The sequence below is a fragment of the Lepisosteus platostomus genome, chromosome 7 (genome assembly GCF_059453375.1).
Source record: "Lepisosteus platostomus isolate fLepPlt1 chromosome 7, fLepPlt1.hap1, whole genome shotgun sequence".
Taxonomy (NCBI): Eukaryota; Metazoa; Chordata; class Actinopteri; order Semionotiformes; family Lepisosteidae; genus Lepisosteus; species Lepisosteus platostomus.
Genome location: NC_142617.1, coordinates 65,042,915 through 65,066,644, shown reverse-complemented (window position 1 = coordinate 65,066,644; position 23,730 = coordinate 65,042,915). Strand labels below are relative to the sequence as shown.

Genomic DNA, 23,730 nt, shown 5'->3' with positions numbered 1-23,730 from the left:
TTAGGGATTCCACAAAATAAAATAATTATGACGTTGACATTACCATGAACTAACACACCAAGTGAAGCAAGTAAAATCTGTAGAAGTATTTAATTAGAGTTAAATATTCTTTAGATCTGTAATGGAATATTATATACTATGCGCCCGCCTCCTGCTTACTTCCTACTGTATGTGGGCTGGGCACTTAAATAGCAGTTCACAGTACATCTGTGTCAGTGGCAGAGAGTTTGAGGCACGTTTAATAATGATTTGCCAAATGCGTATTTTTATACCTTTTTATTTCAATCTAGTTCTTCTGCTAGCACTGGATAACAATCAAACACCGAGGGTGGTTTTACACGCGACGGGTAAGTTCGGAGCGCTGCTACATTTGTGTTAAGGTTGTACAGTACGTAAAGTCCAATAGTAAATTCAAGCTAATTGTACGTTTTTTCTACTACATAATTCACTTTACGTCGTTATGCCATTTGTGATATGAAATCTCTAAGAGTGGGATAAAATGAGGGAAAAAACATTATTGTTTAGAAAAGAATAGGCGTTTTTCTACCAAATGAAACAATACTATCAGCTATCAACAAGCTATAAAGCCAAATTGACACGCTTCTCATTTTAATCTAACAACGACACACAATTTTACTGTAAATCAATAATTGTACTGTTGTTATTCCTATCAAATCTCATTGAACATTAGGTAATTACAGTAAGATTTTGTTACTGTCTAGGGTCTTTTTAGTGACAGACTCCAGAAAAAATGAAATTCTATTTAATCTAAATATATTTAATACACGATAATCTGTGGGATTCCCAGCGCTATAGAAGTATAGAAGTACTGCAAAAATGAGATATACTAGAATAATTGGTTTTTTGTAATAATTTAAAAAACGTCATTACAGGAAAGTTGCTGCACATAAGGTGTTTTATCAAAGTATTTTTAGTTCATAGCAGTGTTGTTTCAGTTTTTAGGTTTTCAGATCTAAATTCAGATAGTAGTGGTTGTTGATTCTATGACATTGTATTGTATTATCCCCTTTATTAGTCCTAGTACTTACAAATATAGGACAGTTATAGAAAACAAGGGAGATTAAAAGCCAAAAAGAAGTAAAGAGAGGGAAATCAGTGGAAAGAGGCTGCACTCAACGTGAGCTTCTGAGCATCTTGAAGAGGCTTGAAGAAATCATAAATTACAGAAAGTTCTGGTGGGTAGCTGCATCAGCATGTGTGGACTGCAAAGGAACAAGTAGTAGGTTTATTCCATGCTTAAAAGAGAAGAATTTCGGCTGTGGAGCCTTTTTTGGATGTACAGTAGGCTTACACCCGAAGTTCCACAGCCCAGACATTGTTTTTTCTTTCTTCTCTTTTCAGCATGGAACAAACCTAAAAGTTACAGATGCCAGATAAGACTGAAAACACTTTAGTCAGCCTGCCAGTCAAGAAGTAGTACTTACTGGTTTACACTTGGTTCCACTGGAACTAAACAACACTACTACTCTGGACATTTCCCTGTCCGATACATAAGTCACCTTCCCAATTACAATACTGTCTTTCAGACTACAATAAAATGTTGTATAAACCAGCATAGCTGGTTTGCTTTCTTTTTATTAAGTGGCCAAACTCAGTCTTTTTCACTACTGCATGACCACCTCTAGAATCATAGATCATGCTGTTGATCAAAGTGGCCATGTCCCCTTGTCAGGGAGATTTAGTAAACTCCTTCCTTCTCTTGTCCTTTTCTTTTAGGATGTTCGTTCAAGTGTTGAGTGCTCTCTCTTTACTTCATAGGGCCTATATATCTCTCAGCACCATGACTTCCCTATGATTCACTCCCACGAGACCTTAACTCAGTCTTACCTTTACTTTAACCTAAGCCTAGGAAAGGGTCAACTTTGATGGGTCAACTTAAGCATCCAGTCCTTTAAAAAAAACTTTCAAAATCATCCAAAATTTCGCCATGCTTTTCTGTACAAAATCTAGAGACTGTTGGTACATCTGTTGGTACATATTGTAACAGGCACGGCCTCCCTCCTCCAAGTGCTATCGCCTCCTGTTGCCCTTTATCTAGCAAACCACTCCTGTTCCTTAACAGTTCATTTTTTCACCATTAGGCATGGAAAAGTACCATTCAACCTGACTGTCTGGAACCTGTAAAAACCTAGCATCATTTGCTATATCTTAAGCTAACACATAACTCACCAAGTCCCACACACTGGCTAGCCAGTCTACTCCAGCACGAATAAAAAAAACCTCCTAACACTCTCTCTTGGCTGATCTCCTTTGGTCAGGGACACATAATATAAAATACAAGTACCAGACACTACTTATCAGCATAACCACATGTGATATCTTGTGAGAGAAGGGCAACATTATTCTACTAAGAGCAACATGAGTAAAGTGAATAATTACTAGTGTCTCGTCCATATAGTTAGATATAAATGATCTATGTCTGTATTTTATTACTACAGAAAATAAAAACGTAAGCAAATTAATATTTATTTAGTTCTTTCGTTCCCTTAAGTGCAAATATGTACTTGGTTGCTCTTCTCTGAACTGATACCAGAGACACAAAATATTTTTCTAATGTTGTAACTAACATTTTTCAGAATACCCTAAATGAGGTTTACTAGTACAATTTTAAAATACTATCCCTTCATTTAAATCCTGTACTTTTAACAATGAATTATAATACTGCCTTTCCTTTATATTTAAATATAAAATTTAAATGATGTGTCAACATAAACACCAAAGTCTTTTTTCTTTAGAAGCCTGTTCAAGCTCAGTATTTTATGTTTTGAATCTTTTAGTTTATGGTTTTGGTGTCTGCATGTAATAACTTTTGCCTACGTTAAACAGCATTTAACAGATGTTTTCCCAGTTTAAAATACTATCTAAATGTTTTTGAAGTGTCATCTGCTAACATTAAGAGTGAACTTTACAGGAAATTATTTAACCAATTTCCAATTATTTCCTTGTTTGAGCAAGGAAATTCTCCTATTTTCACATCATGTACTCATTCTAAGTTTCCATTTGCATTGATGGGTCTTTGTTTCAACATTGGTTTGGAATTGGTCCTCTCATATGACTTTGTCAAATAATATATGCATGAAGAGAGTATCTTATAGATGCTCTTGATTTTAATGTTTTCACATCATATCAATGCAGCATTTTATTAGGACACTTCACACTCTTAGTTAAAAGTAATAATTCCATACACTTATATAGCGCTTTTCTGCACACTGCACACAATTTTGATGCCCCTCCACCACCAATGTGCAGCACACACCTGAGATGCGATAGAAGACAAAGTGCACCAGATCACTCATCATGCACCAGCTAACAGTGGGGAGGAGAGCAGAGTGATGAAGCCAACTCAAAGATGGGGATTATTAGGAACCCATGATTGAGAAAGATTCGGGGGATTTGGCCCTATTCTTTTTGAGAAGCACCCTACAGTTACAGCACCCTACAGTTTATTTAATTAATAAATGTAATGATAAGATGCCTTTCCTTCTTGCTCCTTTATTATTTAGAAATCAAAAGGATGCAGTTTTTTAAATGTCAAAACAAGGCTTTGTTCTTGTCATGACTTCAATTAATACTGGATTATGAAAATCAGGTGACCAATGTACTGCATGTTGAAAACTCTGGTATAGTTAATCTCAGTGTTTTGTTTCTAGATAAGAATGGAACCCAATAGAAAGATAAATGTCCTGGAAATTAAATGGGAATAGATTTAACAAGTAGTACTCCAGGAACTGGGAAACAAATTGTATTTGGGATAACTCCATAGAATGATTTACTGAGGCACACCTGACTGAATGTTTTTAAAGGAAGAGGAATATCTGCCTTTTACTGTCAGTAGAGCATTAACAGCTGGGTGAGCTGATAGTTCTCATTTGTCTTTTTCAGTCTGACAAAAACTAAGAAGTTAAACATGATAAACAAGAGATTGCTGATATCTCACCCAGTTAAAAACATTTCGGACAGCCCAGTTAATCTTCCCTTTATTGCTATCTTATAGTTATGAATCAAATCTGCACCTTGTACAGAATGCCTCAGTCAGATTCCTTATCCCGAATTCTCCCTGAATACATTTTATCTGCTCTCAGGTGTCTTTGTTGGGTATTGGTAACTTTTTGAATTGGTTGTAGTAGTTACACTTAGAATGTTGTTCTTGTGCTGGAACCTTCTTACTTTCTGGAGGTACTTTATTCATTTTTTTTGCTGATTGTTTCCTGGGATCACAAAATACAGCTATGTTTGCTACTTTGAAGCATTGACCATGGTTAGGTGCTGTGCTTTTCATATGAGAAACTTCCTCCAAGATAACTTTGTGATTATTTTATGTTTGAACTAAAAACTGTGTTTATTTAAAATGCTTCTGTTTAACAGATTATAATTCAAATTAACTTTAACAAAATTAATTAACAAAATTATTTTACGAAAAAAAAGCATCTGGAAACATTAGCATGAAGGATGCAATACAAACCAGTCTAAGTCGCACATTCTTTCAACTGATTGTATTTCCCATAAACATATTTAGCAGAGCTTTGCAACGGGTAGCATTATTCTTTACTTAATGAGAGTTACATTGTATTTGTTTTCTCACATATTAATAGATATATTAACTTATTGTACTGTTAACTTTCCTTTCATTGCGGTGTATGGTATTAAATTATTCAAAGCTGTGTGCGTTCAGTTTGAGGAGTTATACCTAAAAATGTGGAAACCTAAACTTGATAAAAAAATTTCAAGGAATATTAAGAATCCTCAAGCAAGCTACTCATAGAAATATTTACATTTCATTTTTTATTTTTTTGTAATTTTGTGTTTTGTTGGAAAAGATCGTTGGTCTCAATAATCACTTCAGCATCCAACATACTGTACTGTATTTGGAAGGCACTACTGTACTTACTGTTGTCTTACAGAAAACCTTCTATAAAAATTACTGGAATCTTTCAGGCTGCATGCAGAGCAGAAAGAGATAGAGACTAGTGTGAAAAACCAACAGCATGCTCTAGGGTGGATTGATAAGTAATTAATTTGAGAAGTGTTAAGGTTGAATTTTTTTTCCCAGCTAGAAGAGCCTCAACAGCCTTAAGAAAAGTTACATAGATGTGGTCAAATGGTGAATTAAATTAAATAACTGTTTTGGTTTCCTTTCCATTGTGATGCACTAGAAGTTTTGATTTCTTCTTTTCTCTATGTTGGAGGAAGTATTCATGAAACATTTTAAATAAAAATGGAAGTGATACTGTTGCTGCTGTATGCTGCAGAACTAGAAACTTCATAAAGAAGATTTTTAGTTTCAGGCTTTGTCCTTACCAGCATAGGCAAGACCACTGTTAGTTTAGCCAATGTAATGACATGTAGTACATTCTAGTTTTCTAGTTAAAACTGTGCTGCCACTTAGAAGTTTGTTACCAATCTTCACAGCTAGTCAACTGATAATTGTGATGTTTATAATGTTTTATTTAAAAAGAAAATAAGCCTTTAGCATGCATTGTTGACATAGACAATATCAGCTCCCATATGTATGAATTTAAAATAAAATTCTACATCAAAATATGAATGCAAACCCAAATAAAAAAAATTCTACCTTACATATTTTGAAAACAAATATTTCCACAAAGATGTAGATAACAGTACAGAGAAAATAAGATTTAGTAATAAGTTTTGATATTTTGGTCATAACCTTAAATTGGCTTGTGAAGTGAATATAATCATACAGGGTATATAGGATATATATTCAAGTAGGTCTAATGACCAGCTAGAGCATTTCCTTTGGACAATTCTGGTTCACCCAGATGACATTATGTATTTCCAGCAACCTTATTTACTGCATCTCTTGCAGAAAATGCCCAGCTATTTACATTGGCGGAGACTAGAAGACCATTTCAGGAAACATGTCAGGGCTGCGAGGATCAACGATCTCTCCAACCCCATAGTTTCCCGTTTCACCTCTAACGGCCTTGATCACACCAATCTCTCCATCTGCGTCCTCACAGACGGGGTTTTGGATCTCCTATTACAGAAAGAAACCAAAAATTAGAGACAAAAAAATGCTGAAACTAGAATCACACTTTCCCATTTCTCATAATGACAGACTTGTCTCCTTCTGAATCCTCTAAAAGGAGTTTTGGTACTCCTTTTTCACATGCCCCATGCCTCTTCTCAACTACCCTGTCTTTTGTCCTTGTCACGGATGTCGGAAAGGACGAACCCTGGAATGTCAGGAGAGCGTAAAAGACCCTATGCGTAGCAGCGAAACAGGGGGGTTAGCCTGGGCTCAGCTGTTCAGGAAATGCCGTATAGAAACCAATGCCCTCAGGTAGAGGACGTGGGGCGACCTGGTGCTAGTTGGGTCTCAGGACATCCGAACATCAATGCTGAGCAAAGGCAAATGAAAGACCTAGAAATATATAGCCCCAGAGAGAGAGAAACACCGGAAGGACAGCAAAGCACCGGAAACAAGAGACAGGACAGAGAAGGAGCGCCCTCTGGCTGCAGAGGGTGTGACAGTACCCCCCCCCCCTTAATGGGCGGCTCCTGACGCCCATACAAATAAATGAGCTGCACAGCACTTATCTAATGTTTACAATCATATAAAGCATTTACATTTGTAGATCCAGATTTCATTTACATTTGTAGATCCAGATTTCATATGCGGGGATAATCTTAATGTGAATTAATGCAGTTTGCATTTAAGTAGGTTAAAATATTTGTTATGTTCTTCAAATTCTTTTTAGATTTCCTTTGGTCTAATGATATTTGATGTATTCTATCCATTCCTCTGCAGATGGAGAGTTCATGAGATACCAGTTCAAAGAGGATCACAGCTACACAGTGTTTCTCCTGCCTGATGACAGTAAAGAAATGCTTTATGTGGGAGGCCACAACAAACTTTTCCACATCGATTTTACATCATTGAATCAATCCAGAGAGGTAAGCTTTGTTTTTTTGCAAATCATGCTCAGACATACTTTTTTTTTGCAAGCAAAATTCACTGCTTGATATGATATGCCACTACTGGCACTCTTTCCATTGTACTAAAAGTTTTTTCTTTATCCTAGTCACACACAGTGGTCTCTCCAGTATCTTTTACTGTATATGCCATAGAAAACAAAATTAATAATGTAATATAATGTTTATATAATGTTTTTTTGATAATATTGTCAGGGATAAACTTTACATGAACTCCTTGCCTAATTGTCTCTGTTTACATTTTTCAGAAATGGCTGCTTTATATAAGATCAAATAAAAAGGGAGCTGGTTAAACAATTTCACATTTGTTTGTACCTTACAGATTAAATTCCCTTCATTCAAACAGGAATGTAACAAGGTGGTAAGTTTTTTAAATACATATTATACTTTGTTTTGGAAGGGACTTTCCGTGGGAAAAATATAACATTTCCTTTCATTAGAGAAATACACAAATAATGCTTTATTACATCAATAGCACACAAAACGGGGGAGGATGGTTCTTCATTCTTGACAGCTGATCAAATGAACAAATAAAATCATAGAGTCACAAGTGTAAAGTAAGAAAAGAAAAGCTGACCTTTTTTACTAGTCTGTCCTTTGACTGAAAATGCAGCTTGCAGGACACTAATAAGACTTACATAGGATCTGTTGGACAGCATTAGATAAAAATAGTCTGATTTAATCAGAAATGACCATTACTGACGACATTTGTTACCAACATTACTGGCAAGTTCATAAGTAGAAATTGTCTCATAGATAAACAGTAGAAGTTTACTGTTACTACTGTGTAATTTATTCTTTCTTGAAAAATTTCTGTTGAATACAATATGGCTATTAATGTATTAAACATATACATTATCAGAGGGCTTTAAACTGATACTGCACATCTACTCATTATCATCTAGAAATGGTTGTAATACGTTACTTCTCTACGTGTGGGAATGATGGATCTACACAGGCAGTAGTCAATGAGCTATTTAAAGGTATTTACTGTATATGTGTAGAAGCAGACAGGTGGTATATACTGTAACTTAAGAAACTGGTGGTTTCATTTTTTTCTCTGTGTTTTATGCAGGATACATGTAAAAATTACATCACTATTATGTACAAGAACAATGATTCCCTCTTTGTATGTGGAACAAATGGAGGTGCACCATTATGCTGCTACATGGTTTGTGAAATTAATTCATACAATTATTTTAGCATCATTTAGCATTGCCCACTGTTCCCCAGATCACCTCTTGAATATGTGGTATAGTGATCTTACCAGCACGAGCTACAGGTGAAAATCGACATTTTGGAAACTTTTAAGATTGAAGCTGGTAATGCTACATTACCTTTGGAAACATACTGTCGATGAAAAAAATGTTTTTCCACAGTATGTCAGTGCAATCCAGTGTTGATACACAGCTGTGTCAGGTGTTACTTAGGAAAACTGTCCGGTTTCTATTTTGTTTCACTACTGCTGTTTGTTGCAGTGCCCATAAAATTGTTGTCATGTTTCTAGCTCTAAATATATGTAGTTTAATTAAAGGCCAATGTCATAAGAATATTTCCAGATTTAAATAGTAATATATTGAATCTAAATTTGAATCTAAAAAAATTGAATCTAAATCTAAATGAATTTAAATAGTAATATATTGAAGCATTGCATATAAATACCAAAAGCACAAAAGCTGTCAATTCAATGTGAACAGGCATATGTGGATAAATTGCAAAGTCTTATAACAAGAAAATTAATTGTAACTTTTGAAATATAGCTGAAAAAATCTCTAGTTATAAAAAAAAAGGCAGTGTTTTTTTTATTTCTGATCCTTGGGATTATTGTAGATTTGATTATTCAGTATATGGTCATGGTAACTTACATGTCAAATTTTCTGTGTATACCTATGTTTGCCTTGTAATGTTACACAGGACAAAGACAAATCTGGCAAATGTGATAGCACTAGAATATACGATGGTGCAGGAGCTTCCCCATACTCACCAAGAGAACCAGTCGCATCACTATTTGTTGGTGAGTTGCTGAATTAAAATGTCTGCTCTTTGAAGGTACTACTGTATATAGAGAATGTTTTCTTGTTCGTTTTTTGTGATTTTAAGTTATCATTTTTCTCTCACACGTTGCATTTTTCAAAGTAGAGATCATTCTGGCCCATGAGTTAATCAAAATGAGAAGAGAGAGATTTCAAATAAGGGGAGGTCATCTAGCTCTTTTATTAGGTAGCGAGTGATCAATTGAAGGTGTTCCCTCATGGACGTTTGGAAATCGGCATCAACTATGTGGCTGAGTAGCCTGTTTAAGTCTCCTGGTCTTCCTGGTCTCATGGTGAGGAACATACTCCACAGAAACAACTTTGCAGAGACCATCAACAAATTATTCTATAAGTGTTAGCCCTTAAATCTTTAACATTTATGTTACAAATCTTCTGTTACTCACAAATAAAAGCCACGCTTGTTAAAATTCTTAACTAACATCATTAAAACTGTCCACTTGTAGGCATGACTTACCATTTTAGCAAAAATGGCATTAAGATTCATTCCATTTACATTTGTTTAGAATTAGAATATCATAAACCAAAATTCCAAAGCATCTGTTTCCAGGGTTTGAGACTCAATGCTCTGGTAAGTGATTCTCTTGTTTTGTTCTTTTCAGATGATGAGCTTTACAGCACAGCAAATAGGCACTCTACTAGAAACCAGGGAGGAATCCGCAGGTGTCTGGGAAAGAAAGGATCTGTCTGGTCAGATTCACCCAAGACTGGTGAGCCTCAGACCTTTTTTTCAAATGTGGTGTACACTCAGCCAGGTTAAACATGAGTAATAGGCACAGCCTAAAACAGTAGGTGAGTGAAATCAATCCTAATATTACAACTGTGAAATGCTGTGCCTACTTTTCCAGTAATCTTTGAAAGTCTTTGAAATCATATTACACCAGCCTCAGACCTACACTCACACCAGCAGCCATATCACCCTGCAACTCACACCTGGCAACCCACTGAAGCTAAGCAGGTGTGAGCCTGGTCAGTACCTGGATGGGAGACCTCCTGGGAAAAACTAAGGTTGCTGCTGGAAGAGGTGTTAGTGGGGCCAGCAGGGGGTGCTCACCCTGTGGTCCATGTGGGTCCTAATGCCCCAGTATAGTGATGGGGACACTATACTGTAAACAGGCGCCGTCCTTCGGATGAGACGTAAAACCGAGGTCCTGACTCTCTGTGGTCATTAAAAATCCCTGGGTGCTTCTCGAAAAGAGTAGGGGTGTAACCCCGGTGTCCTGGCCAAATTTCCCATTGGCCCTTACCAATCATGGCCTCCTAATAATCCCCTTCTATGAATTGGCTACATTACTCTGCTGTCCTCCCCACTGATAGCTGATGTGTGGTGAGCGTTCTGGTGCACTATGGCTGCCGTCGCATCATCCAGGTGGATGCTGCACATTGGTGGTGGTGGAGGGGAATCCCCATTACCTGTAAAGCGCTTTGAGTGGAGTGTCCAGAAAAGCGCTATATAAGTGTAAGCAATTATTATTATTATTATATTAATGGTCTTATATTTAAGATTTTATATTTTTAGATACCTACAAATTCTTAGTCTCAGTTTTGGAAAATGTATTTATACAGTATATGCAAATGCATGTTTAGCTGTAGAGCTCTTCATATTTGCCTTTAACTCTATTCTACCTACATCACTAATTGTTTCCTGATATGAAGCCCCCACCTACATACAGTATACTGTACAGTGGTGTGAAAAAGTGTTTGCCCCCTTCCAGATTTCTTATTTTTTTGCATGTTTGTCACACTGAAATGTTTCAGATCATCTGAAATTGTCTAATATTTCAAACAAATTGAAATATTAGACAAAGATAACACAAGTAAACACAAAATGCAGTTTTTAAATGAAGGTTTTCATTATTAAGGGAAAAAAAAATCCAAACCTACATGGCCCTGTGTGAAAAAGTGATTGCCCCCTAAACCTAATAACTGGTTGGGCCACCCTTAGCAGCAACAATTGCAATCAAGCGTTTGCGATAACTGGCAATGAGTCTTTTACAGCGCTGTGGAGGAATTCTGGCCCACTCATCTTTGCAGAATTGTTGTAATTCAGCCACATTGGAGGGTTTTCGAGCCTTAACCGATTTTTAAGGTCATGCCACAACATCTCAATCGGATTCAGGTCAGGACTTTGACTAGGCCACTCCAAAGTCTTCATTTTGTTTTACTTAAGCCATTCAGAGGTGGACTTGCTGGTGTATTTTGGATCATTGTCCTGCTGCAGATCCCAAGTGCGCTTCAGCTTGAGGTCACGAACAGATGGCCGGACATTCTCCTTCAGGATTTTTTGGTAGACAGCAAAATTCATGGTTCCATTTACCACAGCAAGTCTTCCAGGTCCCGAAGCAGCAAAACAGCCCCAGACCATCACACTACCACCACCATATTTTACTGTTGGTACAGTATGATGTTCCTTTTCTGAAATGCTGTGTTACTTTTATGCCAGATGTAATGGGACACACACCTTCCAAAAAGTTCAACTTTTGTCTTGGCAGTCCACGGAGTATTTTCCCAAAAGTCTTGGGGATCATCAAGATGTTTTCTGGCAAAACTGAGACAAGCCTTTATGTTCTTTTTGCTCAGCAGTGGTTTTCGTCTTGGAACTCTGCCATGCAGGGCATTTTTGCCCAGTCTCTTTCTTATGGTGGAGTCATGAACACTGACCTTAACTGTGGCAAGTGAAGCCTGCAGTTCTTTGGATGTTGTTGTGGGGTTTTTTCTGACCTCTTGGATGAGTCGTCGCTGCGCTCTTGGGGTAATTTTGGTTTGCCGGCCACTCCTGGGAAGGTTCACCACTGTTCCATGTTTTTGCCATTTGTGGATAATGGCTCTCACTGTGGTTCGCTGGAGTCCCAAAACTTTAGAAATGGCTTTATAACCTTTTCCAGACTGATAAATCTCAATTACTCTGTTTCTTATTTGTTCCTGAATTTGTTTGGATCGCAGCATGATGTCTAGCTTTTGAGGATCTTTTGGTCTACTTCACTTTGTCAGGCAGGTCCTGTTTAAGTGATTTCTTGATTGAGAACAGGTGTGGCAGTAATCAGGCCTGGGTGTGGCTAGAGAAATTGAACTCAGCTTTCCAAAGATGTGATAAACCACAGTTGATTTATGTTTTAACGGGGGGGTGCAATCACTTTTTTCACACAGGGTCATGTAGGTTTGGATTTTTTTTTCCCTTAATAATAAAAATATTCATTTAAAAACTGCATTTTGTGTTTACTTGTGTTGTCTTTGTCTAATATTTCAATTTGTTTGATGATCTGAAACATTTCAGTGTGACAAACATGCAAAAAAATAAGAAATCAGGAAGGGGGCAAACACTTTTTCATACCATTTCATATGCTGAACCTATGAACTATTTGTTCATTATATAGGGATGGTTGTGGATAGTAATCAGTATTTGCTGTAATTTACCTAAGTACCATAAAGTAATTAATTTCTTTTTACTTTTTTTGGTATTTGTCTGCCACTAAGTAGAAACACTGAGTATTATTACAACTACACATAAAGCTTTTGGAAGTGCAGTAAATATTGATATTTATAAAATGATATAATGAGTTTGAAAGGTTTCATTGCACATACAAGAAGGTAAAAACATACATGTGTTTGAAGTCTCTTACAGGTGTGTTGGAGAATTCATACTGCAGCTAAATTACTAGCTGTGTGCCACCTAGATAGATGCGTCAATAAATATTTTTAACTGTGTGTGATAGGAAGAAGATCTGCATGAAATGGCTTCATCTCTTCTGAACTAGAACCATGGCATTACATTGCCTGGCTATTAAAAACCATCCTTATCACCCTTTCTTAGAACAACAATATGTTGGTATGACACTGAGCAGAAGAAATGGTGATGGGTTTCAAGACAAAATCTATGCCTTCCTCCGAGAGAAAAATCTGGATGAACATCCTGAGGCAGATCTCTGGATCTCCCGTGTTATCCAGATTTGCAGGGTACGTACCAGTTGTGCACATTCTGAACTCATAACATTTAATGAAGGCAAATCTGAGGACACCTCTTCAATCTGTCAAATACTCCACAATACATAGTTGTAGCAGTATTTTAATTGTAATAGTATATATCTATACAAAGAAATGTCCTTTTTACTTTAGCATGTGAAATATCTTTTCTGTCAGGTCTGTCACTCTAGAGTTAATTACAAGACCAATACAAGACCAATTGTATTTTAATTGAGGACTGAACTGCTCTAGTCATTACTGCAATTTCTTACAGAACCACTTGTTAATAAAAAAAGGACAAAATATTTGAAAATATTACACATCTGCTTTTCACAATTAATATATATTAAATATTGGCTAGATATGTAAAATATTCTAAATATTATAAACTGCATGTTTTGTGCTATAATATTAATCACACACTTCATTATTGATCCACATCAAGCAATAAGAAAAAATCTAATAAATATTTTATCAGTTGTAGTTAATTGAAAGCAATTACATTTATTAGTCTGACATTCCAAGGTCTTTTGTTGTAATTAAGAACGTAAAAGTAAAGTATTTTAATAATTTTACACTTACCTAAGATTAATGAAAATGACAAAGTGATTCTGGCATTTTGAAACTGTTCTTTTAATTGGGCACTGCTACTCCTCTTTTTTGGATGTACAGAATATGTAATTTCTTAACATTTGAATTTCTTATGGCTATTTCAGCACTGTGCATCACTATGAACAGTAGTGAATTGGTACCAACATTCAGATCAACTACTTGTAGCTCTTACAGTATGTCATTTTGTTCTGTGCCAGGCTGATCTAGGGGGTCCTAAAAATATACTGCAGAAAAAATGGACTTCAATTCTGAGTACCAGGCTTTTATGTGGAATCCCTTCAGAGAAAATTTTCTTTAATCGCCTGCTGGATGTCTTTGTGTTGCATGCAGATGACTGGAGACAGAGTAAGGTGTATGCACTCTTTTCTAGTCGCTGGTAAGTGTTCATTAGGGATTACATTAACTATATAAACAAATCAATTAAATATCAAATGTTTCAAATGAAATAAGAGATTGACCCACCTTACAGGTGAAGAGATATAACTAGGAGACACTTGAGTGAAGTTTATAGCTCTGTATGGTTCTCTTTGCTTTCTCACAATAATTATTAAAGGCAGGGAACCCAAAGTAAATGAAAACACGCAACTCCAGTATACAAGAATGGAAACATTACTTGATATCTTTGTATTACAGGTACACTCATTGATTATGTTCAAACTAGTACAAACTAAGTGCTAGTAAAAACGTAGCAAAGGTATTACCAAACAATTTGTTTATTTGTAACTAATTATTGTATAGCCTTCTATGATGACTCAGTGCATTCTGTTTGAGAGTTAATTATCTTTTCTAGGAATGCAACAGCTGTTTGTATTTACATGATGGATGAGATTGACCGTGTATTCACACAGTCAAATATTAAGGGCCGTACACAAAGTCTTCCAAATCCCAGGCCTGGAACGGTAAGGGAAGAATTTCTGCATTCTGTTCTTTTTTTTCCTGCCCTGTTCACCAGCTAATATTGGGACTTAAAAAAGTCGTCAGCTGAAGCTCTTTCTTTGCTTTGTTGACTCTTTAAATTTATATTGTATGCATGGCTGTAAGAGTAACTTGGCTTTTAATGATAAATTTAATCTGAAAGAGACAGGTATAACATTTTAGTCATTCATGTAGGTAGTTGAGAGATGATCTGAAAGTGATTTGAGCTGTAAGTGGGTTGCTGGATGAGAACCTACTGTATACTTATCAATACTGTTATTCATGCATTTAAATATTCAGACTTGCAAGTTCGGTAAAACCTGATATATACTCTGTTTAAAAATGCTTTTTAAACTCTTTCAGTAAAAGATTCCACATCTTTGAAGAAATTAGTGGTAGGCATGATAAGGATTTAAAAAAATGAAACTGCTTGGTTCATGGTTTTGAAAAGAAACTTTTTGAAATACCTAAAGGGTTGTATAATGATAAATGCTTTAATCCATCCTGAATTGCAGGATGAATTGCACAAATCTGAGTTAAAAGCAAGAGGCATGTAGTAGTGAGCCATATTGAGTAACGGTTATTGATCGGAAATGTGGGATTCAAATGGTTAAAATAATTGCTTAAATATGAAAATGAGGTCTGACAAGGCCATTTCTGTGGCATCTGTTTAAAAAAATGTTTCTGTACTTCAGTGTGTTAGTGACAGTACAAAACTGAACATGGATGTCCTGAATATAATAAAAGACAACCCAGAGATGGAAGATTGGGTCAAGCCTATTGACCAGACTGCTCCTTTCATGGTTAGTCATCGACATTACAGACAGATTCAAGTGGATGTGGTGAAACGTCATGCCAACTCGTCACACACTGTCCTGCTGATGTCTTTAGGTGAGTTACATGCTGAAGTCTTATTGCCATATACAGGAATTCTCTTTTTATCTTTGAAGGTATGCTTGATATGCTCCTTGGCTTTTACTAAATTTATCTCAAGCTGCAGGATAAGACAGGATTGCCAGAGAAATACCCTACAAATACTTCTCTACATCTGATTTACCTGCAAGAACGTTTATGAACAGCTTGTCATCTGCAGTAATTCTGACTGGGAATTAGTTTTTAAACTGCTGCAGCTGAAGGTTTGAAATGTAGATGAAATTAAGAACTTCGCACAAAGAAGTGTTTAATTTAGCCTTCTGTGGTTTGGAAAAGTTTGCCAGGATTCTGTCTTGCCTGCAACAATGTATAGAATAATACAGTTAGAAAATAGTGGATGGATTATTGCGGAAAATAACTCTTTTGAGTCTAAAGTCTGTTTTATGGTTTTACCCCTATACAGAGTATGGAATTCTAAACCAAATGTATTTTAATATGTTCTGCATTGTCAGTCTGTACAATGTAAAATAAACATTACAGCATGAGAGGCTACAGTATCTGCTATTTCAAGAAAATGTGCAGTTCTAAAGATTTCCATTTAGTAAAAATCAGGAAAACTACACGTGAACTCAATTTTGAGATTTTCATGGGACTGTTTAAAGTGATGAAGTTAAAAGATTTGTCACTTTTAAGATTAAAACTAAACAGAAATTAGACTATAAAGAAGCAGCTTAATTTCACATACTGTACATATAGTAATATTTTCTTATTTTTCTTCAAATTGTTTGGTTCAGTCTCTTTCATTTTTTGGTATGGACATGTGTAACCTTTTTTTTACATATGTACAGCAATAAAATCTTCTCTAAATCTGGAAAAGACTCCCAAGGCTTCAAATAAACTGAGAAGATATGTATATTAAGGCTTCTTTTTCCAATGATTCATTGTAAGAAGTACACAACACACAGTTTGAAACATGGACCTACTTATGGGGAAGCTTTAATGTATTTCATATCAATTCAAACCTTCCTTTGTGGGCGCACGTGAAGGAAACTATGGTTTTGGGGATTCTGAATGTTTTCACACCAACACCCAGGGGTCTTTGTTAAAAATGCTGGGGAAAGTCTCTTCCTTTAACACCCCTCACAACTTGCAGCGAAACTCATGCAAATATGTTGGTAATTCTTGTAACTACATTTGACCTTAGACTTCCAGTAAAGCAGGCAATATGTCTGTAAGAATGAAAAACCTAACCAGTTGAATGTAGAACAGAACAGGTCAAATGATTGCAAAAACCAAGTTTGTTTTAAAACTAAAAACAATATTTTAACTGCCTCCCTTTTTTATTGAAAAATAAGTAATAGAGGTTCCTATTAATTGATCCTTTAAAGCTACTTCTGTAACAGCTGATATATCATATTTTATTTGAATGAATGTATTATTAATTACCATATTAATAAACCTTAAATGAGACAAGTGCAAGATTACATTATCAGTTTCATAAATGTCTTCTCTTTTCTGAATGAATCAGGCAACACAAAGGCTTGTAACTGGGGAGTGAGCGATGACTTTTCAGCCACACAAACGTTTTCTTAGAACTGAAAATACAGAAATATCACTTAAATCATATGTAATAGCTATACACTTCCTTTTCTTTTTCAGTCCTTAGTTATAGATGTTTAATGCCTTTCTATAACAATTATAGCAAAAAGTTGCATAAAATTAATAACTGGTAAAAACGTTTACATTTAATATTTGTGAAATACTTTTTACTTGTAACCTTTTTATAAAGAGCAGAAACAAATATTACTATTTATTTAAAGTATATACATTAATAATATATAACAAATATAATACATTTATATATACATTACTATATAATTCATATACATTTGATATATAATATTGTTTGAAATCATATAATGTTATATTGATACCATTACTGCTGATGGCACCAGGCATGATGGGCACAATTTTTGCAATTAAGTTATCCTTGTTGTACTTAAAACTTTTCTACAGTACATTTCTGCTTACTTTACCAGCCTATCTATGAGTATTTGGGAATGATTTAATTTCAGTCATCATGATTCACAGAGTTAAGGTTAAATGGTTTAGGTGTTTCAGCAGTCTTAATGCAGTGGGCTTTGTGTTTCTCTATAGATAATGGTGCAGTGCACAAAGTTCTGGAGGCAAATGGCAAGCCCTTCATTATCTCAGAAATCTATCCATTCAAGAAGAAGACCTACATTCAGTCTATGATTCTGGATTCAGCTAAGGTTAGTTTCACTAGCTTTTTATTATTGTAACTAATTGTCAAGTGAAAGTATTGTTAACTTGTAATGTAGTGTTACAAAATTCTAGGGAACCTTAATATTAAATCAAATTAACTGTTTAAACCAAATTAAATGTTTTCTTTTTCTAATGGTGAGATAATGGCCAGTCAAAGGTTGTTAATTTCTAAGATTAAAACCCATTTTAGGACTATTCAGTTTTGCTATTACATTGTTGTTAAATAAACAATTAGATAACCATGTCACCGCAATTAAAGTCCACTTTTATTCCTCACTTTGGGACCCTTAAGAAAGGGTGTGAATTGCTGTAAATATATATTTGATTAAAAAAAAGAACTGCACTCTGCTGGAATGATATTAGTTGAGCTTTCCATTACATATGTTGGAGGGTAACTAGAAGACTTCAAGAGGTTAGCAACACTAAATGTTATGTGACTAATGTAAACGGTGCAACTTTTATGAGTTTCAATTCTGTATATATTCAAATATCAGGATGAATAGCTAAAAGCTTCTTTACAATAACTTCATAAGATCAGTCACTATGTTCTCTTTTTTCTCTTAGAAAAAGCTATATGTTGGCTCATCTGAAGAAGTGGTTCAGATTGACCTGCAAAGATGTGATCACTATGGGAAAACATGTGAGCTGTGTGTCTTAGCTCAAGACCCATACTGTGGCTGGAAGGGAGATAAATGCACAAGAATAACAGAGTAAGTTCCTGATTTCTTCTTGTGTGAAAAATTCAGTGGGTTTTTAGAACTGTCAAATAACATTGTAACATTTTTTTCAAATGTTTTTTTTTTCATTACATCCAGCAAGACAAACAGAATCTCTTGAATTTTAAATAATACATTCATTATATACTACTCCAGAACTTAAGCCTTTACTGAGATTGAGTGAGCAACACATCCAGTAGAGTATGAGTGTAAAACAGCACAGTGGTAAGCAGCTCAGCTATAAGAGCCATACAAAACAGTAGCGTCTTGTTTGATTTTTAATTTCAAACTCCTAGAAACAAACAGATTAAAATGATAATTGCCGGAGAATGCCCATTTTTAACCTGTTTTTAACCGTATTGTATATTACGATTTAGATTAATATGCCCTGAATAAGCACGTTTTTCTAAACTGGATGTTAAATCACGGTAGATTTAAATGTTCATATGTTAAGGCAGTTGTTAGGAAAATAGGGTAAGCCTCATTGTGGGCAAAATCTCCTTAATTGCTCTGGGCTATAAGAAAGTCTATACCCCCCTCCCCCCCGCAAAAAAAATCACAAGTCTGTGAAACACCCACTTTTCTTCCACTCAAGACACTTCTATGTTGTGGTTTTCTGGCCTGTCCCCTATTGCTTGTATATTGGAAATTACCGAGTGTTTTTTCACACTTCTGCATCACAACCCAGTCATTCCTTCATTTGAACTATTTAAAGAAAAACATTTTAAATGGCCCAATTTCTCCAGACTTTGAGGTCTGTTGTGTGTGGTCACAGACATAATTATTTAGTGTTCAAATATTTATTAAATGGTTCTTTTACATACCTGTCTCTTTAATTTTCATTACAGGTCAGCAATTCAGGAAGTGCATCATGGAAATTATTCAGTGTGTAAACAACCCCTGTGTGAGTATTTGTTCCTTATACTACTTCATCTTTTATGGTTCCGTCTCTCTTCATTGCTTTAGGTGAGGTAGAAATAAATATGATGCTCTGTGCAGATACAGTTACAGAAAAACCTTGGCAGGCTCTATAAAATAAAAGTCTGCTTATGGTTCTTTTACATAAACAAGGAAATATCTAAAGCTGTATTTAATAAAATGCTACTGATTATTTTTTTGTCAGAATCAGTCTACTAGTACTAAATTAGCTTTAACTGAGCAGGGATGCTCATTTTCTGAGATAGTGTTAGTATTAAAAAATATGTCTGAATAATTGTAACACCATTTAATGTGATAAAAGCATGCAAGTATTTTGGAATACACCGTGGCTGGCAGTATAATTCTCAACCATTTGTTGTTTACATTTACTTTTCATAAGACATTGCAAAATAAAGTAAAAAATTGCATTTTAGACATTTACAATCTTATTTTATAAGCTCAAAAAAGGGTGAAGGAATTCAGTAATATTAATGTAAAACCTATGCGGATGTCAAGGATTTGAGAAAGCCTTTCACTTTATACATCTTTTAAAATGGATAGAATGACAACAGGAATTTGTCTTTATTTACACGCTGTTTTTTCCTACTCCAGATCAACCCCAAACATCTTCCAACATGCCAAATGCAAAGTCTCAAGCCACTGTTGAAGTTACTCTTTCTACCCGCTCCTACATGAGCTGCCAGGTCCAATCTCGCAACGCAAAATATGTTTGGCGCCATAAAGAAAATGAGACAGAGTGCCAAGTTTCTAATGGGGAGTGTCTGTACTTGATAAGGAATGTAGCTGAAGAGAACCTTGGTGAATACAGCTGCATCGCTCTGGAGAATGGCTACGAACAGCAAGTGGCACAGTACCTGCTAACTAGAGATGGAGCCACAGCCGTCTCTTCAAGCTCTCTAGTTCTGATAAGCGTCCTTTTGGCATCACTCTGTTTCTAGGCCTTTTAAAGCCAGACGCTGGATCTCTGTCCCTGCCCTTTGAGCACAGGGCCTTCACTCCTAGAATGCCCTACATCCAACAGGTGTTCGATCTTCTCAAATCACTAGCACCTTTAGAAATTGGAGGAGGTATTCATGACTTAATGAAAGTGCACAGTTTAAAACTAAGATGTGCTAAGATGAAACCTTGAGACACAGCAGCCCTCTAAGACCAGAACTGGACAAGGCTGCATGTATAGTGACTGAAAAGTTACTTTTTGCAAATAGTCTATCCAGGTTATAATTTGAAAGAAATCTTATAACCAGCTTTAGGAACTGCTGTCACTAGAAAGAGGTTTTAATAGAATTAGTAAATAAAGCATATTTATATAATCTAAGTACCATTCTTGGTCAAGCAATTACAATTTGCCCAACTGTGTAGTTTCTAAATTTGTTTTTCAATAATTTTGTTAAATTTACATTAATGTAAGAATTTAGTTTATATGAAGGAAAAAGCCATTTAACTTTTATTAGTGTGTAAATTAATGTGAATCTACAGTAAGTATTAGTCCTTGTGGCAAGAAGTGATACAGTATTATTAGTTTTATATTTGTAGGTCATACAAAGTTTATTACAGATTGAACATGCCAAATTAAAATTGGGTCTAAAAGAGATACAGAAAATCTTGCTTATAGAGGAAATGATCGAGTGAAACTCTCTTATATGCACTTTACATGTTCTGGTGAGTGATTGATTCATTGGAACATTCTTTTAAATTGAATGTAAATCTTCAAGATTTGACTGGAAAAAAAAACTGTAGAGGCATAGGAAGGTTACAGTATCATGCTGTATAAAAGTAAAACTAGTCTGTCTGAAACCCTCTTTCCAAAGTATTTTGAAACCTATATTTTTAAACATGTGGTCTTTTTTTTTTATGTAGTCACATAAAAGTATTTTTTCACTGTTGGCAGTATACCAAACCTAGTCAAATCGCAATTCAAATTCCTGTGGGTTTGAGCAGTGTTTTTAAGTCAAGGTGTTAAGACCTGGATAATAATAATAATAGATTTGACCTTTAACCATTTATAGGTTTGCTTTAGTAATTTAGCATTCAACTTTAATAGTACTAGTAACTGAGGTAATCACCTCTTATGACTAGTCACTAAAAGGGACAAAGTGTCCTGGATTTGTGGGACTTTTTTTTACAAGACCTAATGGATTTAAAGTCACACAATAGTCATTCAAACTATTGTGTAACTTTGTGGATGAGCTAGCCAAAGCTAATGAGGAGAAAAAAAATTTTCTTATGTTTGACATTAATTCAAACTAAGGCAAATCAACAAGGTCTATGTTTTAAGTCATCAAAGAAAGAAGAGTGACACCACTGAAATTCTTACAAGTGATGTTGATGTGGCTAAAGAAAAAGAGCACTCATTTTTTAAGAATTTCTAAAAGTAACCATTTGCACATAATGTGAGTCTATTCAAATTTCAATTATCTTCAGTCTAAAAGGGTTTTACCATTGTTTTTAGACAAAATATTTATATGGTTTTAATAATAATAATTGTGACTGAAGTGTCTGAATGTTGAGCTATTGTGAAAATGTTTTCATTAATTTATTTATATTTTGTTGAAAACTGTAAAAAGAACTACAGTAGGTGTGTATATCAATAAGAAATGTATTTAGAATTGTATGCATCTGGAAGATAGCTTTGTTGTAAACATTTCTTTTTTGTATTTCATTGATTCGTTTCCAGTTTCTGCATCACAAGGAAAAAATCCTGGCAAATAAAGAACGTTCATACTTGCAGCTTTACCTGGTCTGTGGACTAATTTAGAGCCATTTGAATGGTGTGTGAAGTAAAAAGGCTGTGTCAAAATGCATTTGAATGGATGAGCACAGAAGCAACATTCTTGTAACAATGGAAAAAAACAGTAGTAAGACATTCCTTCTAAACACAGAAACTGACTCAAGTTAATATGTAATATTTCAAACTGAATTAATAGCTATAATACCAAAATAATTTAATACAAATAATTAAATTACTGAAAAGCCAAAAGGTCTACTGGTTTTCATTCCACCTGAGTTCGTAATGACTTAACTGAATCAGTTATGGGCTTAGTTGGCCAATTACAAATGTCTTTAACCACAGGGGGGTTTGAGTTCCCCATAAATGTTGTAGGGTCTAGAACCAGGAATGGGGATTATTAACTACTACTATTTCCTTAAAATCCAACTGACACATGAGATCCTGAAAGATTCTAATACAAGTTAATATGAAACACTTTGCAATAGACAACACGGCATACAGAACAGTGTAAGTTCAAAATAAATACACAATGTTATATCAACACTGACTGAATCATGTCAGTAACCAAATTAAATGTATTCTGAATATTTCATTTCAAACTGAATGTATAGCTATGTTCTCAAAATGTAATACAGATGACAATGGACTGGAAAAGTGATAATCAATCCCAAGCCAGGAGAGCCAAGGCTATCTTTACATTTTAATTTCAACTGCTCTTTTCTCTGGAACCTTCTGTGGGGATTACAAAAATGCTTAATGGGGTTAAATATGTTTTAGAGTACTGCCCTTTACTCCCAAAAAGTATCTAAAAATAACCAGCAAGTTATTTTCCGCTTAATACTATGGGTTAAATAATTAATTCTGCCTATCAGTCTGTACTAGTAGTCAATTTCTACTAAGGTCAATCTTTCAGTTACCAAGGCAAATGACAGAACTTCAGTTCCACAAAAGCTTATGACAAAGAAAACCAGTTTAACTTTATGGTACACAATAAATACTGGATTTCATTTCCTTATAGTTTTTAGGGGAAAGGAAAGGAAACTCATGACCACTATTTCTCAACAGGCAGAAAAACCACGATACAAGTCAACAAGCTAGAAAAACTTCTGCAGAGCAGCCAAAACACCACTACTAAAATTCACATTGTATTCAAATAGGACACATCATCACAAAATGAAAATAATAGGTACAATGTAACATTCTGAATAAGAAAAAAATGATTAAAAGCATTTATCAATATAATGCAAATAAATACAAAGTGACAGCCTTCATTCAGGGGACATAAATATTAAACCATACTATCAAAGGGGCTGTTTTGAAATAAGGTAAATGTAAATCAAGGGTAATCGCAGTGCATTCTCACTTAGATACGAGTGTTTTGTGTGAATACAAACCAGAGGCTAAGTCAAAACTACAGGAACCTGCATTCGAAAATGAACAGGAGACACTTTTTTACTGAAAGGGATGAGGGTGCATATAACAAGCATTGCAGCCATGTTGTTGAAGCCACTACATTAACTGCTTTCAGGAGCAGCTGGATGAGATCCTCAAATTACTTGGCTCCTATGTTTTCACTGGATAGAGAAAATCTACCAGTGAATCCAATTGCCCCATAATGGTGGCTGAGGCAAGCAGAAAGCAACTACCTGGAAAAAGTGGGTAAGTTTTGTTT

General features: G+C 35.1%; 1 protein-coding gene across 1 annotated transcript; it reads left to right on the top strand.

The window, feature by feature from the left end:
- Window positions 1–186: 186 nt before the first annotated feature.
- Window positions 187–22,057, top strand: LOC148659514 (semaphorin-7A-like). The gene is made up of 14 exons (XM_088641834.1): window positions 187–347; window positions 6,794–6,939; window positions 7,301–7,339; window positions 8,054–8,149; window positions 8,893–8,992; window positions 9,632–9,739; window positions 12,841–12,983; window positions 13,799–13,977; window positions 14,392–14,500; window positions 15,212–15,407; window positions 17,547–17,662; window positions 18,240–18,385; window positions 19,240–19,295; window positions 19,922–22,057. Exons 1-14 carry the CDS (start codon window positions 245–247, stop codon window positions 20,266–20,268), a joined length of 1,884 nt encoding a protein of 627 aa, XP_088497960.1. The 5' UTR covers window positions 187–244; the 3' UTR covers window positions 20,269–22,057.
- The last annotated feature ends 1,673 nt before the right edge of the window (window positions 22,058–23,730 follow it).